The sequence below is a fragment of the Vanessa atalanta genome, chromosome 2 (assembly GCF_905147765.1).
Source record: "Vanessa atalanta chromosome 2, ilVanAtal1.2, whole genome shotgun sequence".
Classification (NCBI taxonomy): domain Eukaryota; kingdom Metazoa; phylum Arthropoda; class Insecta; order Lepidoptera; family Nymphalidae; genus Vanessa; species Vanessa atalanta.
The window spans coordinates 7,270,269-7,293,294 of record NC_061872.1 but is presented as its reverse complement, the minus strand read 5'-3'; the positions used below and the strand labels follow the sequence as shown (position 1 = coordinate 7,293,294).

Below are 23,026 nucleotides of genomic sequence, written 5' to 3'. Positions count from 1 at the left end.
AATCTTCAGAGATACGGATACATGAGAGATATTTGTTTCCTTAAGAAGATTGAATTGATATGATCACTCGCTTGATTGAGTGACAATTGGATATGAAGTGTTGCGTGACGTTCAGCAGCGGATTAGCTAGACGAAAGCCGCTTTCACTCAATTAAGGGCACTGCAGCTCACAAACGACCAACGCTGTCTCTAAATTTAGTATACTTCGTTACACTTATGACGTGACGCACACGGCTTAAAGGATTTATCTTTAAAGATCACAACCTTTATTATGATGTTAATACTCATAAGGAATTAACTCCTTTCGGAATAATAATAAAAACATATTTTAGTTTTTTTTAATTCTGTTCTTTTGGACAGGCAAAGGTATTATCATCAGATCATATAGCCTCATTTTAAGAATTTATTTTATACAATGAAATATTTTTTAGTTAATATTGCTATAAATATGTGTTGTGTCATGCATAGATTAAAATATGACATAAAAATTAAACAAGTCAGTAGTATTATCATTTATAGTTCTTTTTAAATATATTCAACTCAAAAACAAATTCAGTATAGGCAATGCAGTTCGTTACACACATGGTGTACACATTCAAAGCAATTCTTGGTTCTTGAAAAGAAATAAATAGGGCGCCTGTTTCAGAGACGCCGAACGTGCTTTACAAGCTGTAGCGGCAAAACGAGTTTCAATACTATGCAAATGTTACGTTTCAAAAGAAATGCTTTGGTTAGAAGATTTAAAATTCGCGATATAATTCCTTGTAACGATATTCTAAAGATTATTGTATGAATAAATATTAATCAAGCATATAATTTTTTATCTTGTTTAAATATGTAATTATTTTATTTTATTTGTACATTGCTAATATAATGAAAATTAAAAATAATAATTTTATTTTAGAGAAAGAAATATTTAAAAAGTTTGTATTACTTACTTGGCGTCTGATAATATCCTCAACTTCAAGAGCTGTCTCCAAATTCTTAGGATAAGGCATTCCGTGAGTGATGATAGTTGATTCTAAAGCCACTATCGGCTTCCTGTCCGCTTTCGCGTCGCGCACTTCATTCGAATACACAAAGGGATACGAGTAGGTGGAGTGGTGTCTCGAGTGGCAAAGAGATCTAGCCATCTGCGCTCTCGAGGTAACTCTCAATAGACATGCCATCTTGATACTTCAAACAAGACAAATCGTCGCTGCGGAACAAAGTATTGTGTTAACGTGGGTTTTGTCGAACAAAGAAGAAAATACACTTTATATTTCCAAAAAAATATTTTATCACTGAAGGGTGAAAAGCTTTGGTTTTTGTATTTTATATTTATAGATGAATTGATTTCACCCATAACGTTGTTATTTAAGATAAATTAAATAAATATGTAAAATTGATCTATCTCGGCGGCATTAAGGAAACTTGATGTCAATAGAAACATCGTGGGGAAGCCTGCTGATGTCGGACAAAAATCTGTCACATGTGTATTTACGAATCTTATCGGAACAGTGTGGATGATGGTCCGAAACTTTCTTCTCAACGGGCAACAGGCAATAGCCCAGCAGTGGAACATTGATAAATTTTTACTTTACTTAAGCATTTCAAAACTATTAGCTTCAGACAAAAAAGTTTTACTTTGTCATATATATAATTTTAAAATTAAGAGTCCTAATTATTATTATTTCGACACTATCGTCTTATTAAACATTTCTTAATTAAGATCCAACAGAGGCGACAAATACATTCCCTGACTCCTAATAAATTAACAACTTCACTTATTACATAAACATTTGGGCACAAAAAAGGGCACTCTCGAATGTGTTACATTATTATAAATATTTCTGTGATTATTGAAAATATAAGATCATTATGAATATGGCTTGAGATTATTTTGATAATTTACTAATCTTGAAATAAAAGGGAGTAACAACTTAAACATATATCTGCTTTAATAAAGATAAAATTTACATAACCAACTTCGCAAAAACATGGAGATCTAGACGGTCTAGGGTTTTGGGTAGCCAGGGAATTAGGTTAGACTGGCTTTAAATTAATTTATGCTGACATTGAGCCAGAATCTAATAAATTAGGTCAGATTTACAAATTAGGATGCGCGTTCAAATATATCCTCGTGATGTATTTTTTATCTATGCAATAAATTAACATCAATTTTTATAACATTTTTTGATATCATACTGGCCGATTTCGAACACGGCTTTTTCAATACGGAGAATAGCTAGCTTAAAAGGTACAAATTTTATCCAATTACTCTCATCATTTGATAGGTTGGTAATCTAACACGACCTAAGAAAGTTCAGGTAGAGGACCAACTATTTCAGGTGATTTGCGAGTGACAGTTAATACTTCCAACTGTCAAACTTCAGGCCAGTAATAATATCTTGACAGAAAAATCCAATGACATTTTATTGGCACAACCCAGTGCTTCAAGGTAAAAAAAAATCAAAATATATTTTATTAAAGAAGGCTTTTACACGCACTTTTGACTCATAATTTTACAAACTATATTAAGTGAAGCCACCACCGGTTCGAAATGTAGATTATACTGAGAAGAACCGGCGAGAAATTCAGTAGTAGATTTGCAGCCTCATGAGCTAACCAATAGACTAATAAGGTTAAGCTAATTAACCAATTAATATAATCATATACCTATATACGTATGCATATAGGACATAAAGGTTTTTGATTGCGATTGTTCTGGAAAAACACGGTGACGTTTGATTAATTTCTTTTCACGCATGTTGTTTTCCGAAACAATCAAAAATTTTAAATACCGCAAATGACAATTAAATTGTATTTTAAAACTTTTATTACAAATACTGTTTTTAATTCTACCTAATAATTCTTGCTTAAAGTATAAATACATAAAATGATATTACTTAGTGCCTGAATTGGAACGGTTGTGGCTTAGTGACTTGACAGAATTAAAGCGTTTTAATCGATTATATTTTCCAATGAAGGAGCATTTTTATGTTTATGAAGCTAGTTTTTTTATAATCTCGGATTGCAAGGACCGAGAAGGACAGTGTTGTGAATTCGAAAACAATAAAATTGTAACGAATTTTTTGATTTGGAATACATTTCTTTATAATTCATCAGAATCGACTATTTCTTAATTAAAATAATAAATGTAATATATAATTTTATTTTGTATATAATTAAGGCGCTTAAGGTAAATAATTCAAATATAAAGAAATATAATAAACTAAAATAAATTTTTGATAAAGGAAAAATATTTTTTTCTATACGAAGCTCTTTCGTTTTTTGTTAAATTTACTCTTAATACTTATTAGTATTCTTTAATTATAAAATAATTCAATTAGTCGTCAATATTGGCGTATTTTTTATCTTCGATTGGTCAATATTGGCTATTGATAAATAATTTTGATCCGCCATTGGCAGATAATTGGGTATAATGTTAGATCTCTACATTGGAAACTCTGTTGACGAAGCCAACATTTCCAGATTGTGTGGTATAATGCAAAATTAACCGAACGTTTTCGTACAATATGCAGTTTCCTTTTTAGTTTCATAGGCAATAATAGTATGTAATACTAATAATAACAGATAAATTAGTAGAGTTTGTTTAATAATCGGTAAAACCAAACATATTTCAACTTAGTATGACGTAAAGTATATTATTATAGAGAAAAAAAATGATTGTGTTTGTTGTCGAAGACAAACAAAAAAATATATAAATAGAAAATCTATAAACACAAAATGTTCTGTTAGTCCGTCTGGGTAGACGGACTAACAGAACATCAGATATTATACCGCCAAACAGCGGTACTCAGTATTGTTGTAATCCGGTTTGAGGGTGAATAAGCCAGTGTAACTACAGGCACAAGGGTCATAACATCTTAGTTCCTAAGGTTGGTGGCGTATTATCGATATAAGGAATGGTCAATACTTCTGACAACGCCATTGTCTGTGGGCTGAATATTCATTTTAATAGATTAAATAAATTTGAATCTACCATCATTATTTTGGTTTGTTTAGTAGATTCTACCAAAAATAATAGGCAACAAACTCCCCACTCAGCAGAATAATATATAAAATACATTTATTTATTACATATAATTGAATACATTCGGTTATGATATAGTGATAAATATAATATATTTGTAAAATAAATAAAATCAATATAAAAATAGAGAGTTATTCTGTAAGAAAAAAACTTGAAACTCATCGCAGAACAGGATCGTGAGATGCCAGATATTCATAATCGCCATTAAAACTTATAACATTTAAAGGATATACAAATATAGCCTATCATCATAAATCAAATTTAAAATTTCACCAGAATGATAAGAAGCGAGTTTTATAGAATAAGACTGTCGGTCTAAAACGTGTAATGTCATTCCTCAGTTTTATAGCTTCTACGTCAAATAACCTAAAGTAGGTACGTGAGGAACGACCAGAGCAAGTTTTAGATATCGACTCGATCTCGGGCGATCACCACTGACCTCAGATATTGGAAACGCTCTTTTAAATTGCACGGAGCGAGTGGATTAAAATGGAATTATACAGAAGAAATAGGCTGTACGTTTACATATGTTCATTTCTTATTAATTTGACGGGTATCCCATGTAAGGAATAATATTAAGTAACGTGGTTCAAATCAATAAGATTATGAATGTTTACATTTCGTTTGCTTGAATACAATTATTACAGGATTAAATATAAAACATAAATAAAAATAGACTGTAATTTTATTAAACTATTTATAGAGAGAGACGTCTTACAGTAGAGGAGCAGTACCTTTACCGCGGGTTAAATCGCACTGAATACTAGTACTTATATAGCGTTATATTGGTGGAATAAGTGAATCTTCGGATAAGTCAAGGTAGACAAAACAACTGCCTTGGGGCGTCACAGTAGCATTCGCAAGCGTTCCCGTGATGTCCCCCTGAAGGGACGGAGTGGGTACTGCTGGTTTTCTAGTGGGTATTCCGGTCAGTTTTAGGCCACTTCACGTGGGGGAAACGCGTAAAAGCGTTTTCATACTAACATTTTAAAGAGGCAAAATTTGTTTGTTTGTATATCCCCTACATACAATCTCCGAAACCAATCCATAAGCGGTAACAATTCTAAATTGTTTGCTCTGACAGAAAGCTACGTTATTCCTGCATTAGCAGCCCGTAAGTGTCCCACTGCTGGGATAAAGGCCTCCTCTCCCTTTGAGGAGAAGGTTTGGAGCATATTCCACCACGCTGCTCCAATGCGGGTTGGCGGAATACACATGTGGCTAAATTTCGTTGAAATTAGACACATGCAGGTTTCCTCACGATGTTTTCCTTCACCGTGCCGTTCCGTTCAAATTTCAGTGGTGCCTGCCTGGTTTTGAACCCGAAATCATCGGTTAAGATGCACGCGTTCTAACCACTGGGCCATCTCGGCTCTAGTTATTCCTGGACATATTATATTTATATCATAACATTTTCCTTGTTAATTAATCGCTCCCGTGCAAAGCGGACCTGGTAATATATAGAACAAAAAATTTTTTTTTCTTTCTTGTTCACAAAGCCCTATTTAATAGCCTGCAGCTTGTCAAGATTAATTGGAGGACCATATATTCTAATCCGAATGCGTTATATCTACGTATGTCTGTTTGATCGAAATGCAATAATTAAAAATATAATCTAAATACTTATATTATAAATGTGAAAGTAACTCTGTTTGTCTGTCTGTCGCTCTTTCCCTGCCAAACCAATGAACCGAATTGGACAAAATTTGGTATGAAGCAAACTTGAACTCCAAGGAAAGACATAGGCATACATATTTTTATTACGTCAAACATGACCAGCCCCTTAAACGCGAGCGAAGCCGCGGGCGACAACTAATTTTTAATGTATATAATTATACCTACTGCATTGACTTTTAAAAAATATGGCTGCAAGTATTTGTAATTTTTAGGATTATACTTAATTGCATTGCAATTATTCAAGTTCAAGGCAAGTTAACGTTAATCACGAACAAAAGGTATGGATTAGGTGAAAAAACGAAAACATTGTATTAACCTGTAAATCGTTTAGTGGTAGTGATCAATAACGATATGGATTACTACAAGTATTTGTACCGGGATATTTAACATGTTTTTTATTTTTCTTTGTGGAACTCGATATTTCCTACTTCGACAGCCTTGTTCACGAGTCTCGTGATAAATATCCCGTTTTAAATACCTACTTGTAGTAATAAAAAAAAAATATGTTAAATTAAAAATCTTATAACGATGAAGATATTGAGGCTCTAAAGCGTGGGTGAATAGGAAAACGTTTTACAAGAACCCGTCTTTTTATATATATAAAAAAAAATAGAAATCTCATAATTCTATTCCCGGGTCACTAATAATATATGCCAATATGAGTTAATGAAATAAAGACCTTGGCAATTGGCGAACACGTGAAATTTATGAAAAACTTTAGTATATTCAATTTAGCGTTTATAATCTTTTAAAAATAATCAACCGTTACAATATAGCTGACTCTCGAACCTTTTTAGCCCCGTCATCCTGTCGGCATTTCTCTTTGTTGGTATTTATCTACGTTACTGAGCAATTTCACATTATATACATTTTCATTTAAAGAGATTTTTAAAGAACATAATGTTGTTTATGTTTAGGTATTGTTTATTGTCACAATAATGTAAAAACATCTATATAAAACTGGACGTTCAACCGTTTGACATAAATAATCTTCAGCTCTGTTTGATCGATCACCATGAGAGTTTGCATCTACATACATTAATTTTTATAATGGACAAGGTTTATATACTATTCGCGCTGTTGTAACTCGTTACTAGATGGTACTTCAGTATATAAGCTTTTTTTATCTTTCAACCAATCGTGAAGAACGAACACAGGCAGGACGTCTGTCGGGTTTTTTGCTACTAATGTAAATATATTATTATAATAATAAATATTTGTTGCTTTTATTGTGCTAGCATCTAATTTATTTTGTTTGTATTTATATAATTTGGTTATAAAAAATATAATTTGGATACATAAAATTAAGATTATATATATGTTTATAACCGAAGAATTGTAAATACCATTAGATTGTAATCTATCTCGTGAGATTGTTAACTGCCAAAATATTGTGAACGGTGATTTAACTCAAAATAAAACGTCAAAAATTTCGATAGTTTATGATATTTTGATTGGGTTAAGTTAGTTTTTATAATTTAACTGAAATTTCGCACTTCGATAGATTATAATCTACCGAAAATTTTGCGTTAAATTGTAAGCAATATGTTACGGTTCATAATCTGTCGACAGTTCACAATCTCGCGAAATAGATTATAATCTAACGGTATTTACAATTTTACGGTGACATATACAAGTTCGCTTGCTAATATTTTAAGGTAAAGGTTCTTAAATTTCATTATTTTCATATTCATAGTAATATTTGTTAACCTTTTGTAATATATATTTCGAATATGAATAGATAGATACTAGAGAGATCCTATAAGAGTTTAGTTTTAAATCAAACGATTTTATAAGACGGCACGATCGCCAGCACCTTTATGATTGTCGTAATTTACCATTTGCAATGACAAATTAAAGTTACTAATTGTATAGCAATTATGTTTAACGAAATAAAAGTGTAAAGATATAAATAAATCTTTAAATGTCGCTCCGTTCTACTTGAAGATGATTGTCTCTGTGATGATGATTTTGGAGATTATTCTTTGTTGATCGAATGCGAATTGGAGGATGCCCATGTGGCAATTCTTTTTCCTGGAGGTAGGACTTTGTGAAATCCAATCATCAGATATTCTATTGCCAAACTGCAATATTGAGTATTGTTATGTTCCTGTTTGAAAGGTGAGTGAGCCAGTCCAACTACAGCCACAATAGAATCTTAGCCTCCAAGGTTAGTGGCGCATTGGCGGTATAAGAAATGATTATTATTTTTATAGTGCCAATCGGTGACCATTACCATCGATACAAAAAACATGTACGATTTCTTACGACGTTTATCTTCAGCGTCAAATTAATATGATTTTTTAACAAAATTCAAACACACGAAACTCAGTGTTGTTCGGATGAGTTTGATACCACAATTTACACAGACTATGACAAGCATGCGACACAATTATTTCGTATTATTTTTTCATTTAGAATTAATTAGGTTTACGCTTAAAACAATTTGACGCGGAATTGAGTTAAGCAGAAGAACTACATACTTTTATAAAAAATTTAATGAAACTGTGATCTCTAGTTGATTGAAAAATCTTGATAGAGCATTTTTTATATTATCATAAGAAATTACACACGTGAAACGTCGTAGTCGTCTTAGGCAATTTAAACCTTTATAATAAATTATTCGCTCGTTTTTATAAGGATGACAAAATTAATGACTGTTTTGATATGACACGGCAATAAAAAAAAAAAAACAAAACTTTAAAATCTCCCTTAATGCTTCTCCACTTTTAGAAACGAACATATCGTTCGAATTTTAAGTCTCTATATCTCTTACTAAGAAGTTTATATGGTCAGAGTCGGTGGGGTGCTGCAGGTGTTAGTTTAGGTACATTTCTATGGCATATTACTAGCAAAATTTGATCGCTTTGTTTTTTTTTTTTAAATTATATTACATCGACGGGCTCACAGTTGCCCGGGCTATTTTCACTTTTTGATTGAAAATAGGCGTGGCGTTTTACAGTTTCTCTTATTTACTAAACATCAGCAGATCTTCGCTGGAGTTGGAGCTTGTCGTTCTTCTTGAAAGACGTGGCTCACACTGACTGTTTTTTTTAATGTTATACAATATAATAATAATATGAAATAATATATATTGTAGAACGAATTTGAATGACGTGTCAAGGAAGTGACGTCACCTTTGAGAGGTCGTAAAAGAAAGGGGCATCCATCTTGGATTGTCATGGTGGTAACATGTTTGTAACTGTCAGTTACATTCTTGATAAATTTCATAATATTTTGTTGATATATAACTAAAACTTAGATAATCAGTGTCCGTCTGGTCGATTATCATTTATATTTTTTTATTTCTTTGTTTTATATACATTTATTTACACACAATTAAATAATTAAGTTGTGAATGCGTAACAAACTGCCTTTCGAATGTATAATATTAGTAGAATATTACGGGATTTTTGTGGGAATGTTTTGTGAGGGACGATTAGTAACCAAAGCGTTTGTACTCGATGCGTCGTTATTAGCAACGAATTGGTTTATCCTTGTCACATTGTCTTGACAACGGCGCCTCATATTATATTATTATTTCATTTGAAGACATTTTATACGCTAGTACATTTTTGTTATTCTTCATATTTTTCGGTGAGTTATCTAATCAAGTTACTATGTAACATCTTAATATACCCCGCAATACTTTTTATTTCGTCGTACGTATAAAATATAAATATATTTTAGACTAATTTTTATCTCGTTAAAATAGTAGTATTTATAAGTTCATACCTGTGTTATAAGAATTTTTACAATTAGATTTTCTCTATATATTTCATATATTATTTGAATTTATTTTACTACGATCAGTTATTTCAAACTTCCCAAGATATTTAAGGAAAATATAATGTCATATGTTGTATACTATGCGAGATTTTCGAAGCATAGTAATCTTATTGCTGTATCGCAATCATCCATTAAATTTTCAAGTATAATTCGCTAATAAAACTTAGTACGTTAATAGAATTTTATTCTAATTTATAGTTCGTTTTATGTCTGGGTGAATACCATTTAGGATTAAGTATCACACGAGTTATAATGTAATTTACTACGAACGAGCTAGTGACTTCACATAAAGAACCTTTTTATCATCTCCGATCCTCAATTAACGTTAATCCAATGAAATATCGAATATTAGATTAAAGATAAACTGCCGAGGTATTATTTTGTTCCTTTTCCTTAATTTAAACAAGCCCTTATTATGCGGAGATCCTTTGAAATGCGGTAGGGTAAGTAATAATATTTTTTTCCCTCTACATTAATTCCTTTCCTTTTTACTTATTTTTATATTGATACAATCATCTTTGGGCAATATTCTTTCACATGTATAATGTTGTTTTGAATAACAATTACATCAAGAAAAATAAGTAAACCTATTTCGCTGTGAAGCAACTAGGATCGTATAATAAATAAAACTAAACCGTATAAACAAAAAAAATTCTTGCATGAGATCCTAAAAATATTTACCGACATATATATATGTATATATATATATATATATATATATATATATATATCTATATATATATATTTCGTTCCTTTATTTCGATACATGGTTAAGTAATCAAGAGTTTAAAGACTATATATAATGCAGACATTTATTTATGAAAACTCTTATAGCGATTTTGTCTTATGTATTTATTTGAAAATTATTCATTTTAATGTTATATACATATCATGTATGAGTAAGTTATAGAGAAAATGTAATTTTATTTTATAAAACTAAAACGCTATGGGGATTACACGAATAAGAGGATTGAATTCTAAGTGGACGTCCGCTGTTGCATGCGGAACGAATACGAACCAATATTATATTCTAGTTTTCTAATGCAATCATTGTCTTAGACAAATTATGGCTTAAAGAGAATTTTTACGACAATATATCTAGAAGAATTTATGTATTTTTTTTCGCCTTGACTACTGACAATTATGAGGTATTTGCTAAAAGGCGTTATTCAAAATGGCGGCCATCGCTGCCCTCCCGAGACGAAAACTTTTTTAGCCTTAACTCACAAACTTTTATAAAAAATCGATTATTAGATTTTTGTGTTAAGCTACATACATAAATTTGGTTTTCTTGACTTATAATAAAAATCGAGAGACTTATAATTGGCAGATAATCGTAATGTTTAGAGGCAGTTTCTCTTCGAAGAAATCAGACTGCCAAGTTGTTCTAATTTGGCAAACATTGCTCTAAGCATAGATTTCCCTGGAACTTTACAACGTAACAGTCTTGTTGTTTTAACAAACTTATTCAATGCATTAATTAAATTATTAAATACGCTACAAATAAATAACGCAACAGTACCTCCTCCTCCTCTTCTAATATATAGAACATGTGGTTCTAAGTCGAACAATGCAGGTGCAAATTTGAGCAAGTTCCATGGAGATTTAATTTGCTTAATTTGTGTTTATTACACATTTGGTGCTCGGCGACGAGGGTAAACGTCGTCAGGAAACCTACATTTAACAAATAAATTTCTGCAACATATTGTATATGTCTTCCATCCCATTTGAAGCAGCGTGGTTACATAAAATTTCTTCAAAAAGGAAAGTGTTGCTTTATTTAATGTCTACTCTTTATTGATTATAATCTATTTCTTACCAATACATGTTTATTTAAATAGATGTAACAATGGCCTGGGGTCTACCGAAACTCCCGGGCCTTGTATTCTCTGATCCAACGAAGACTCAACACCACATACGTAGTTCACTGCGGTATTATCAAGGTCACAGGTTTCCTGATACGCTCATCCGAGGACCAGGTGGAACAGCTACTGACGTGGATAGCAACGCATTCGCTTTACCTGATGATTCTGTCAAGTAAGAACCGAGTAATAAATTTCAATTAATACACGGCATTGTTCCTTCACCCGCAGAAATATATATCAAAATCTGCTAGTATGTTTTCTACACGACACCTTGGTAATGACAATTAAAATTGGTTTAATTGATTTAATAAAGTTGAAAATTAAGTGGAACCAGCAAAACTATTTGTCTTATTTTATTTTCGTGGGTTAATAATAAAATCAATAATACAATTACTTCTAATTGTACAGGTTTATTATTTTTATCAAATAAATAAGGTTTTTTCTTGTAATATCATGAACAAATGGTGACGATTGCAAACGCATGATGTTTTATGGTTTTTAGCTACGATCCCTCTCTAACTTACGGACGCGTTAAGCAGCCAGCTCTGCCTGCAGTGATTCCTCACTGGGTCCACTACGACAAGAGATGCCTTAACTTCACGGCTTTCTTCAAGCAGACAGTCTACGAAAACCCAGATGAGAACTACCGCGTTCGAGTTGTAAATATCGTTTATTTTCTCGAAGATGATACAATGACGGTGATGGAGCCCCGAGTCAAGGTAAAATTCAATTGTCTAATAATTTATTTATTAATAAGTAAGTTTTGTTAAATATCTTTTCTATTTAATTGCTTTTGTATCTTTCATTTTATCGCATCTTATTCTACTTAAATAAATAGTTTTAATTACAAATCATATAAAAAATCGGCTTATATTGGTATTATTTCTTCATTCATGTTAATAGAATATTTTAAATTATTTTATAATATTTATTTAATCGAAATAACTTTCAATTTGATACTTTAGTCAGTCAGCGAGAATAAGTACAAAGATCATAATTGTATACAAAAACGCTTTTTTTAATTCAAGACACCTCAATTTCTTTTCAATAATCTGACTGTGATCCCAGGGCCTCACGATATGCATAAACTAGACAATATTTTTTTTACAAATAAAACAAAATAAAAGTATAAGGATCAGACAGAAAACATAAATCAACGTATGAGAAAATGTTATTTCCGCAGCTATTCACTAATGCAAGAGTATTTCCTTTTGGCCTCTCAAGAAATCACCGTTGTTCACGGTAAAGGATAATGCAGGTTATTGGTTGCGACGGCGAATACACTTGCTTTTATATCTAAGATTCCGAGCTTAGAACAATGAATTCGTTAGAAGGTATACAAATCAAATCGATATTTTACTAGTGACTACTGAATTTCTTCCGTATTTACTAACCTGCGGTTTTCTCGGTGGAATCTACATCTCGAGCCGGTAGCTTCACGAGGAATTAATCTTCGTAAATGACAATTTAAAATTACTCGAGTTCATTTGAATAAAGGTTATTTTGATTACATGATTAATTTTAGTATCATGATGAACTGCTGTATTTATATTTATTTCCTATTGTAATTATATCAATATTTCTCGTATATCCACCGATTGTGAAATTAGGAATTTGGAAATTAAAGACAGTACAGTGTGAGATAAAGCTAATTTTTAATGTAGATGAGAGTTTGTTGCCTTAGATGTTTTAAAACGGACGACTGTTAATCTAAGCTAAATAATATTCAAACTATACAGTGAATGACTTCTTGAAGAAAGGAATCAAGAAAGTTTAATTGTTATTAATTTGAAAAGAGAGCAATTTGTTCATATATATATATATATATATATATATATTTTAGTAACAAGTTTTTCTATCAATTACGTTATTAATATACTCTGTAATTAAAATGGTGGAAAATAGTTACTGAGTTTCTTGCCGGTTCTTCTCGGTAGAATCGACGTTTCGAACCGGTGGTATATAGCATTACATTTAATTCAATACTGTAACGTGATTCAAACGTGCTTATTCGAGCCTATTTGAATAAAGAATATTTTGATTTGATTTGATTTGAATCCTAGTAACATAGGGTGGCAGAGTCAGGATTAGATATCCCTATCCTATTACAACGTTAGAAACAATGTAGAAGCCACAAATATTTTACCACATATCAAGTGAATTTCGCTTCATATGAAAGTAGATATTATAGTTTTTTCTCATGACGAAGGCGAAAGGAAAGAGCAGACTCAATTTTTAGAGGGCTTAGAACTTAGAGAATTTATTTCTTTTAACTTTAGCCTTGTTGGTTAAGTGCTTGTATGCTAAACTAACTGAGACCGCGCCTTCTTGCGAGATTTTACTTTATGACTATGAGAGTACTTACACTCTGCAATCGTATTTTTACTGACGTAGCTTTATAATGGTGAAATAATTATTCTAATTGATTCAGTACTTTCAAAATTTATCGATTTATCTTTATAATTTTATTAGTATTGGTATATATGGTAAATTATATGGTTGCTAAATAACAGTGATTGGTTTTTGTCCGTCAATAAATTTTCAGTAGTAGTCTGGAGTTGGCAGTATATCTCATGACTGGGAAGTGAAGCTTTGGCGATGGTACTAAGCTTGATTTCTCCAATCTCATCGGATCGGTTCAACCTAGTCCACGCTTGTGTAGTCGTGTGTGTGTAAAATGGCTAATCTTCGTAATCGACGGCGGCCTTGATATTGGTTCAGGAAGAATTGTCAATATTAATTTATATTTTTTGTACAAAGTGTTTTTTTAAACAGTTTGCCATTTCTGGCATATTATTGTATCTACATTCTGAGTAAACTACACGAGATTCTGCTGGGTTAGAAAATAACTTGTGAATGTGATCCGATTTACGCCGCTTGTTTACCGTGGTTTACTCTTTATTTTGTTACGGTAGTGTGATGTCGGTATTTTAAATGGAATCTGTCAGTAGTTTATGGACAAACAACAAAATTGCATGTTACGGTTTTACCTCAAATATAAAGTAACATAGTATATATTTACAGGACAGGATAATAAAAACAGTATTTATAAATAACGGGCGTTGTGTAAGCGATTTCGTTCACCTAGGCTTTGAATAGGACGATAAAAAAGTTGAACCGACTCTTTGGTCCAATAGCTGGCTAAAAATTATGAGACCTCGCGACTTATCGCAGGCCGGGCATCTAAAATGGTTCTAGAATGTTTTCTGTCAAGATTTTCAGTAACAGCCCCAGTGGTACTCTCATGTACATATATCCCGATTTGTAATTAGAGGCGTCAGGGCCACCGATAATGCGAAAAATATGTGTTGGTGTGTGTCTGTGGGTCAATCTTTGATGGTGTAAGTGTCGAACCATGGAAACTGCAGTGGTAGAGAGTGCTACTGAATTTGTGAAAAAGCGTGCGCGTCTCCTTCGAAAATGGTTATTGCGCTGAGATTGGCCGCCTTTTCCGAAATCTCTATTGACTCTCCCCAATACCTAGCGAATCGTCGTAAAAGGTCAACGAGTTTTATTTACTTTATTTAAATTAAAAAAACTCGTCATGGTCACAATGTTTCTTAGCGATGGTAGATACATACACTGCTTCAAATGTGTGCAAAAATTACATGTTACGTCCTGTATAAAAATTGAGACCAAGGAGTATATTTAATACATCAAAGGCTCGTCCTTTTAAATCATTTTACTAAATTTAATAAATCTAAAAGTACCACTCGGTTCGAAATGTAGATTGTACAAAGAAGAATTGGTCAAAGACTCGGTGGTTGACTTTATGATCTCATATGCGCCAATGCGTTTTTATTGAGTGATTTAAGGTATGTTCTCATTTAAAAAAAGATATTCAGGAAAGGTAAAAGGAAGGTAAGGTAATTTATAAACGTAATAAATTGTAGCTTTATGTTTCCGGTTTGGCTGAACGCCGAATAGTGGCTTATGTTTTTATTGCTGGTCAAATTAATCGATAATATTTATAATAAGAAAAATCCAACAGTATTATGTAATAAGTATTTACTGTTATATGCCCTGGTATGTCTGTGTAGAACAAGTTTATTTTCTGGAAAAAATATAATAATAGGCCGTAATTAAATTGTGTGGTTAATAATATTTTTTAACGTGATTATGACGATTTTTTCACATCTCAAATTGTTTATTAACAAATCAAAATAACTCAACTGTTTTAACTCTGACGAGATTGGAAATGAGATTATTTTTTTAATAAGTTTAATTATGAAAATACTTCGCCCAGTTTATTGAAGTTGTAATTACTCTCGGCGCTTATCCCGTAAATTTTCAAAGCAAGGACTCCAACGTGTACTGTACTAGAGATGTTAACGATTTACTTTGTCGTCTGGTCGCCACCAGCTCCTTTAATAACTTTATGTTGATAAGTAAAATTAGTTGTTATTTCATGTGAACACTTAATTGCGGTACTCGTGCGATATTTATTGTGTAAATATTAAACGGAATAATAATAAAAATGATTATACAAAATATACTACACTATGTATTTAATTATACATTAGTATGTTTAATTATTAGATAATAGTAACTATTAAGCATACTTTATAAAAGATAGATACATTTTTCCCATTTACAAATTCATTATTAAAAAAAAAAGTATATATAGCCTATTTCAATTAAAGAAAGAATAAAGTTAAACAACTTTAGCTTTAGCTACAATACGCAATTATATATAATATAATAACTCAGCTATATTGTGCACTACTAACAATTTTTGATATATATTTATATCTTTCATTTTACTTCCTAAGTGCTGATAAAGTTCCATCGATATTTGAAAAGTATTTTTTTCGCATATCACTAATTAATATTATAAATTATTCAAGTTCTAGATCAATGACATCACGTCAGTTCGATGTAAAATGTTGTTTATTTGGCTTTTTGTGTTATCGTCTATAGAAAGTCAATTTTAATCGTGAGAACGATTTGAAACTTTGCAAATATAAATATATGATTTAAATAACAAAAAGCAGTGAGCCTCACGAGTCTGTACTCATTTGGTTTCTTTTGACGAGATCTACCCGTCTACATTACATTTTATAATAAGCATTTCATTTCTGCATGCAATGAAGTGAGCTTTTCAGCTTTAAAAAAATTATAATTATTATTTTTCATTATGTATCTGTACTAACGATGATTGTTAGTAAATTGAATGATTATAATCTTATTCAATAATTTGACGAATTAAACGAGTTGATTGAAAATTAGTGTTATTTGATTACGATATTAAAGTTATTTTTGAGAATCATGACTGGTAGTAACAATGATACATCGACCTTTCGCACATGCAGTAGAAGTGCGAAAGGTCGTTTGTTAAATGAGGTTTTAATTAAAAAATGCATAAACCGTATGTCAATGTAATTTAAAAGTTTGAATTACACGAGCGAAAATATGAGTTGGTAATAATTACTACTAAACATCTCTTTTATTTATCGAGAAAGTCTCGATATATTTTGAGAAGACCACGGTTTCCATCATCAGAAAGATTCGTCGATGACGATCGACGTTCGATGTAATCTTACGTTAATTTATCGATCATTCCTTGGTGTAAATAACACATGAAATAATGTAGTAGAATCAGAACATTGATCACTTCCATATTCTACAAAGTATATGTAGGGTTAAGGATATCAGAAGGCCTAATTTTCTAGAATGATTTAGAGCATGCGGGAATATTTTAGAGCCTAAAACGATATGCCTTATATTTATCTTAAACAGTCATTTCAGATATTATACTAAAATTTATTCGAACGTACGTTAGAGTTAGGTATTCTTCTTAGATTTCAATATTTATGTATCAATATAGCAAAGTATAAAAATGTGCATATATTATTCAAATTGATATTTACAGCACACTAAAATAAAGAAACTTTTCTGTATAAATTCTTCATGCGGTCTTCGCTGAGTTGAGTTGATGACATCTTAGCTCCTTAACTCGGTGGCGAATTGACAATGTAAAGAATATTTAATATTACTTATAGTGCTAATGTCTATAAGCGGTGGTGACCACTTACCGTCAAGTGGTCCCGTCCGCCTAAATATTCTTTAAAAAAAGGTCTAGACTAAGTCTAACATTTGAGTGAGAAACTCTTTTTCATATATAAAAGATGACTCAGCTAGAATACGAAAATCTTTTACATCCAAACTTTGTGATCAAATCAAATCGAAATACTTTTCAATATAAAAGCATTACATTACTGATTGGTTATTAAAATGAAAACTACCACAAGTCAAAAGTAGAATTCCTTAGCCCAGCAGTGGGATATTTACAGGCTATGTTAGTCTTCACTTTTTATACATAACTAGAGTTCCATAAGTTTATTACAAAGACGTCCTCTTTTACTCTGTATATATAATATAAGTATATGTTGATTTGTTATACATATATAGACATTTACTTAACATTGTTACAGCCTTATGAATGTCTTAAGGAAATACAAGCAAGAAGTCGTTTACATAACGACTTATTTAGGCAACGGAAACATTGTCATGCCGAATATTTGGTAAACATACGAATTAAGCCAATACAGATCTTTTGTCCTAAAAAGTCTTCATTATTTTCGCAAGCAATCCAATGTACTCAAAGAATCGCAGAGTGTTTATGTTATTGTTTTTATCCTCTATAATAAAACAAAATATAAAATATATTCTGCAATAAAACACTTGTTATGCTTGCTCTCAAATTACACATGTATTTTGAAGTCATTCGGTCAATATTTTATCGGGAATAATAAAATATCGCGCTTGCAATTACCTCTTTATAAACAAAATAGAAGAGGAGTATTATTGAAATGGATTGCATAATAAATTACCATATAATTACGGTTTGACTGTAGAAGGAAAATGTTTTCCGAATTCCCGAGGTAGCATGATTAAACGTTCAATTTGCCGCTCAGAAGATTGTAACGGATCGTTGTTTTTTTATTTTGTGAAAAATACGACTAAACCAGATAAGGGCAGCCTCACATTAGGTTGAATGACAGTTGTGTTGCTTGCCGGCTTTTGCTTGTTAGTTTTTGTTTCTCATACTAAAGTCTATATAACTAAAATAACTGCGTCGTTGGTGTAGAACTAGCTTTATGCAATATCTGTTAGGCTATGGATCTTATGGTTCTGGCTACAAAATTGGTAGTCCTGCATCTGTTATCTTTCTTCGTCGTGTGTTTGCGCGTAACGGAAAGAGAATATATTAAAATACTTATAGGTAAGCGTAATAAGAAATAAAGAGTGAGCAGTGAGCGTGTTATTAATATCCGAACCGACATTATAATCGTGGTAGACCGTCCGGTAAATGGGTCGTGACCGACTGTTTATTCCGATCCCACTTTTGTAATAAGTGCTATTAAATATACAACAATCAAAATTCTTAGGACGACAGGCGTATCGGTCGTATTTAATGTGAACCAGCTCTAAGTGAAGATGCATTCGTCTACATTGAATGCGGTTTGCGTCGGAGGGAGGCTTTGTTCCACCGACTGCCGACTGCCGACTGCCGACTGCTCGTACGTTTCAAAGTATTGGTCTTTCATGTTTCCTATCCTTTTAAAGCCTTTACGTGGTATAGCGTCACTTTTTTAGATTGAAATGAAATTTTGCTCGTTAGTTTATTTATTTCGGTATAACTTCCTCCACACTTGTCAACGTTTAAATGAAGTTTTTTGTTGTTTATGACTCGACTCTATGTAACTATTTTTGATCGACTATGTATAAGTTCCGTTCCTTACAACCCTACGGCCTTGAGTCACATGGGCTGTTCGTATCCCGTGTCGTATTGTTAACATAAAACAATTGTTAATGTAGGTGTATTAAACAAGACCGCAGTGTTATTCTAAACAGCGCATAATTGACACGTTTGATATTTTAAAGTGATAAGAAATACAGTTTATAAAACAGTTAAACTGAACCAGCAAGGTTATAGACACGGGTAAACATTTCGATGAACAGTTTTATTGTTTTGTAAATATCAATGAATCAATTTGTTAATACGCCTTGGATGTTGATGATGATGTTTCTAACGAATTAAGTTAAAAAAGGAATGTAACATGTCCTTAGCTGAAAAAATACAAAAAAAAATTGAATCAAATATGAATTCTAGACAAAATGCATTCGATATTGGTCGAAACGATTTTCGTCAATTCTTGATGGCGCGATAAATCGAATACATATGTCACTAGCGTACATACATTAACAACCTGTAAATTACCCACTGCTGGGCTTAGGCCTCGTCTCCCTCTGAGGAGAAGGTTTGGAGCATATTCCACCACGCTGCTCCAATGCGGGTTAGTGGAATACACATGTGGCAGAATTTCGTTGAAATTAGACACATGCAGGTTTCCTCACGATGTTTTCCTTCACCGTCGAGCACGAGATGAATTGTAAACACAAATTAACCACATGAAAATTGAATGGTGCTTGCCTGGGTTGAACCCGCAATCGTCGGTTAAGATGTACGTGGTAGTGCCACACTGCATACCTTCGGGTTGCAGCCGAATGGGCCGGCACGCCCGGGGAAGTACCACTCTCTCACTTAAAATCGGCGTGAAGTGGTAGCTATGTTACCGCGTTTCGTCTGGTATGTGAGAGTCCCGGAGGCCCGATACCCCCCCCCCCCTAAACGTGATGGTTGTGCAGAATTTGGTTACCTTACCCCAGGAGGGTACCATCAGCGACTGCGGTGGAGAATCCCTCTCTGGGCATCCATGCTCAGGACATACACCACCTGAGCAGGGATGCCCAGGCTGCCCTCCGAATTCTGGGGGGGGCAATTTTGCGCTCGCCACTGTTCGGGGCAAGCGGAGCAGGCATCATAAGGCAACCCCTACCACCCTCACTGTGGACTTCTGCAACATAAGGGGACTCCACTCGAACTTGAACGCCGTCCACTTTCACCTTGAGACGGCGAAGCCGGCCTTGCTCTTTCTTACCGAGACTCAGATATCTTCTCCTGCCGATACGACTTTTCTTTCCTACCCCGGGTATAAATTGGAACATTCCTTTGTACCACGAGCTGGGGTGTGCGTTTACGTCAGAGATGATATCTGCTCTCGACGCCTCGGCAGCCTTGAAGGACAGGACCTATCAATTATATGGCTGCGTGTAGATTGTGACGACCATCCGCGAATCTACGCTTGCCTTTATAGGTCCCATAGCGGTAATGCCGAAACCGACCGACTGGTTGAGCACGTCCAAATGGCTACAGATTCCGTACTGCAGCAGATCCCATCCGCAGAGATCGTTATTCTTGGCGATTTTAATGCCCACCATGCCGAATGGCTTGGATCGCGCACTACCGATCATGCGGGTAGATCTGTTCTCGACTTCGCTTTAGCATATGATTTGACACAACTAGTCCCCTCGCCAACGCGAATACCAGACGTGGAGGATCATACACCTTCCCTGTTGGACCTTCTGCTGACTTCCCATCCGGACGGCTACCAGGTTATCGTCGAACCCCCTCTGGGCTCGTCGGACCACTGTCTCGTCCGAAGTACAGTGCCGGTTGCGCGTTACTCACGACCTCGTTTCGTGGGCTGCCGCCGAGTGTGGCACTACAGGTCAGCAGATTGGGATGGGATGCGGTCCTTCTTTGCATCCTACCCATGGGGGCAGGTTTGTTTCTCGCCGGATGATCCGAGTGTTGTTGCTGACTCTGTTGCCGATGTGGTACTTCAGGGTATGGAACTATTCATTCCGTATTCTGCGGTCCCCATCGGTGGCAAGTCCCAGCCCTGGTTTGGTCGTTTCTGCAAAACGGCTTCACGCAGAAAATGGGAACGCTACCAAGACTGGGCTAACGCATCAGCGTCTCGTGATGTAAATACCAGCGCAATCAGAAAGGAATATAACTCTGCCTCTAGGTCCTTCAAAAACGTGATTGCTAAGGCGAAGACGGAGTACATTGGCAGAATTGGCGAGAGACTGGTGCGCCTCCCTTCAGGAACACGTGCGTTCTGGTCTCTCGCCAAGGCTGTCTTAGGGAATTTCTGTCAGCCTTCCTTACCATCTCTGCACAAGGACGGTGAGTCATTGGCCCATACAGCGAAGGAGAAGGCTGATCTTTTAGGCTCTCTCTTCGCAGCGAACTCGACTCTGGATGACCGAGGAAAGTCACCACCAACAATCCCGCGGTGTGATACCACGATGCCGGAGGTTAAATTCCGGCAAAGTGCAGTTCGTAAAGCACTTCTTTCCTTGGATATTCATAAGTCGAGTGGACCCGATGGCATCCCTCCAATCGTGCTACGGACTTGTGCTCCCGAGTTGGCGCCGGTCTTAACGCGTCTTTTCCGGCAATCCTATGCATTCGGCGTCGTCCCGAACTCCTGGAAGACTGCTTTGGTGCATCCGATCCCTAAAAAGGGCAACCGCTCAGACCCGTCCAATTATAGGCCTATAGCCATCACCTCCTTGTTCTCCAAGGTAATGGAGTCCATTATAAACTGCCAGCTCCTGCGGTACCTAGAGGAGTACCAGCTGATTAGCGACCGCCAGTACGGTTTCCGTCGGGGTCGCTCAGCCGGTGATCTTCTAGTTTACCTTACTCATAGATGGGCGGAAGCAGTTGAGAGCAAAGGGGAGGCATTAGCAGCCAGTCTGGACATAGCGAAGGCCTTCGATCGCGTGTGGCACAAAGCGCTTCTTTCGAAGCTTCCTTCCTATGGGCTTCCCGGGAAATTATGCAATTGGATTACCAGTTTTTTGGCAGATCGGAGCATCAAGGTCGTTGTCGACGGTGCATGCTCTGACTTAAAATTCGTCAATGCTGGTGTTCCACAAGGCTGCGTTCTATCACCCACTCTGTTTCTTCTGCATATCAATGACTTGTTGCAAATCAGTAACATTCATTGCTATGCAGACGACAGCACCGTAGACACCTCATACACCGGCCGTGCTAATATTTCTCGGGAAAACGTCGAAGAAAACCGGAACAAACTTGTATCTGAAATCGAGTCTTCGTTAAACAAAGTCTCGAACTGGGGTCGGCTAAACCTAGTTCACTTCAACCCCAAAAAGACGCAAGTTTGCGCGTTAACTGCTAAAAAAACACCATTTGTCGTATCTCCACAATTCGAGAACATTCCGTTAGCCGCTACAGCTAGTATCGGAATACTTGGCGTTGATGTTTCGAGTCTCGTTCAGTTCCGCGGTCAATTGGAAGGCAAAGCCAAATTGGCATCAAAAAAGCTTGGTGTGCTCAGCAAGGCAGGACAGTATTTCACGTCGGCCCATCGTCTAAGACTATACAAGGCGCAAATTCGGCCTCACATGGAATACTGCTCTCACCTCTGGGCGGGTGCTCCCCAGTACCAGCTCCTTCCATTTGACCGTATCCAACGTAGAGCGGCTCGAATTATCGACGATCAAGCCCTTTCCGATCTGCTTGATCCTTTGGCTTTGCGTAGAGATGTTGGATCGCTCTGCATCTTCTACAGAATTTATCACGGGGAATGTTCCGAGGAATTGTTCGAATTAATCCCGGCTGCTGAATTTCACCTTCGGACATCTCGTCAAAATTCCAAATATCACCCGCACCACCTAGATGTCCGAAAATCCACAACAGCGCGATTTTTAAGACATTTTCTGCCTCGCACAACCACTCTGTGGAACCAGCTTTCGCCGGCGGTTTTTCCGAACCGAT

At 34.7% G+C, this 23,026-nt stretch overlaps 2 protein-coding genes across 2 annotated transcripts in view; one reads left to right on the top strand and one right to left on the bottom strand.

Annotated features, from left to right (window-relative positions):
* Window positions 1-23,026, bottom strand: part of LOC125070771 (pseudouridine-metabolizing bifunctional protein C1861.05) — a 155,241-nt gene that overhangs the window by 125,083 nt on the left and 7,132 nt on the right. Inside the window, exon 2 of the mRNA XM_047680732.1 lies at window positions 939-1,198. Coding sequence (XP_047536688.1) covers window positions 939-1,169 — 231 coding nt within the window. The 5' untranslated portion in view covers window positions 1,170-1,198. The remainder of the gene's footprint in view (window positions 1-938; window positions 1,199-23,026) is intronic.
* LOC125070761 (EF-hand domain-containing protein 1-like) overlaps window positions 9,293-23,026 on the top strand; it is a 69,583-nt gene continuing 55,849 nt past the window's right edge. Inside the window, exons 1-3 of the mRNA XM_047680720.1 lie at window positions 9,293-9,310; window positions 11,344-11,539; window positions 11,870-12,086. Coding sequence (XP_047536676.1) covers window positions 11,352-11,539; window positions 11,870-12,086 — 405 coding nt within the window. The 5' untranslated portion in view covers window positions 9,293-9,310; window positions 11,344-11,351. The remainder of the gene's footprint in view (window positions 9,311-11,343; window positions 11,540-11,869; window positions 12,087-23,026) is intronic.